This window comes from Perkinsus marinus, assembly GCF_000006405.1.
Source record: "Perkinsus marinus ATCC 50983 genomic scaffold scf_1104296946652, whole genome shotgun sequence".
NCBI classification, from domain to species: Eukaryota; Perkinsozoa; order Perkinsida; family Perkinsidae; genus Perkinsus; species Perkinsus marinus.
The window spans coordinates 1-1578 of NW_003210886.1; the positions used below are offsets into that span (position 1 = coordinate 1).

At 47.8% G+C, this 1578-nt stretch overlaps 1 protein-coding gene across 1 annotated transcript; it reads right to left on the reverse strand.

Moving 5' to 3' along the window:
* Nucleotides 1-816: 816 nt before the first annotated feature.
* Nucleotides 817-1449, reverse strand: Pmar_PMAR003808 (hypothetical protein; the record flags this gene model as incomplete). Its single annotated transcript, XM_002779630.1, has 1 exon — nt 817-1449. One exon carries the CDS (start codon nt 1447-1449, stop codon nt 817-819), a length of 633 nt encoding a protein of 210 aa, XP_002779676.1.
* Nucleotides 1450-1578: the final 129 nt, after the last annotated feature.

Sequence of the window (1578 nt, forward strand, 5' to 3'; positions counted from 1 at the left end):
AACATCTTTAAGGGATGACGTTAGGCTATGAGCCATCGAGGATACTACTGCTACTATCGACTCACCAAAAGAGTTGCTGTAGATTAAACGCTTTCGTTAGGTCGGACAGCATCATCATGCGAGAGTCTCCTCCCTTTGTCGCGAGCCATTCATCGTCTTGTCGATCTCGTCGATGGAAGCAGATTGAGCTGCCATGATGACGAGCCAACGTGGATCGATCCTCTCAACAAGCTCACTAAAAGGCTGCTCACTTATAGAGAGGTACACCTCTTCTCAGCCTTGGAAGTAACCATGGTACGTTCAGGATTTCCCGACTGCTGTTGGCCTACTCCTCCTGGAACTCCCCCTCAGCGCTGCTATCGAGCGTATCGATGCGTGTCGTGACAATAACATAACGTCTACCATCGTAGGCCCTGCAATCCATGGTCCTCTCAGTTCCCTTCTGCCATAGTGTAGGTTTTTGAGCTCTGAGGAGAGTATCTTGCCTCTTCATGGATTCAGGAGTCCTTCATTCCGCTGATTTATGTCGTTTCCTTCAGAATAACCATAGGAGGGACTGTCGTTTGCGTTGGTCGGCACCTTCTCGAGACCACACCTTATCACAAGCCCTCACCGACCATGCTTCTCGTCTACTCGATGATTTACCCAAGTCCCGAGTGTAGCTTAAATTACGCATCCCCCCTCATTATCCTTGTACCCTATCCTTGAGTTCAGTTAAACTAGCTGACACCGAGTCGAGATAGCGAAAACCTAAGCCTACGTTCTTCTTGTTTTTGGGCGCGCGCGCTCAAAATAATTTTCGAGACATAAGGGTATTTAACCTTGACGGCATATCTGTGAAGCGGAGTGGTAGTCGGACATACACTTTTGTAGGCCAATCTGATGCCACGACTCGGAGCCGTAGTAACACATGACCCACGAGAAGGAGCTAAGACCGATATGTGTACCACCGGCTTCAAAGAAGTGATCAAATTTATCCTTAGACAGAACATGATCACGAACATAGTCGAGAGCAGTCGAAAGCTGATTGTAAGCGTAGAGGATACCTCCCTTGGGGTCGGTAAGGCGATCACCGTAGTAAGCACACATCGACGTCTTACTACAGGCTCCCGAGTTGCAATCACCTTCGGCCAAAAAAGTGATCTTAGCCTTGTAATTGGGATAGTAGTTATTGTTACAGTTGGGACAAATTTTGGTCAGGAAGGCTACGAAAAAGTTGATAAGTCGCGGGGAGGTGTTGGCGAAGGTAAGCAGAGTAACGTGATCAGCCCTGAACATAATCTGGTCCACCAGTATCCTGTCAGTGTTGTAATAGTTCATCGTAACATCAAGGACTATGTTGTAGGGCTTGAACTGTGGGTCAGTCTCGAGCGCATCGAAAGCATCAAATATCTTGTACCACGTAGCAAGATCAAGCTTGACTTGGAAGCTGATACCGAGACTACCCATATCAGGGTTGCCGTACTTGAGGATGAACTCCTTAAAGACACGAACGAAATCGGGGACCCATTTCTTATCGTCGCCACCACCTTGAGCATAGAAAAGATAGAACCTTGCAGAGTTTCCGCTGACCTTGCG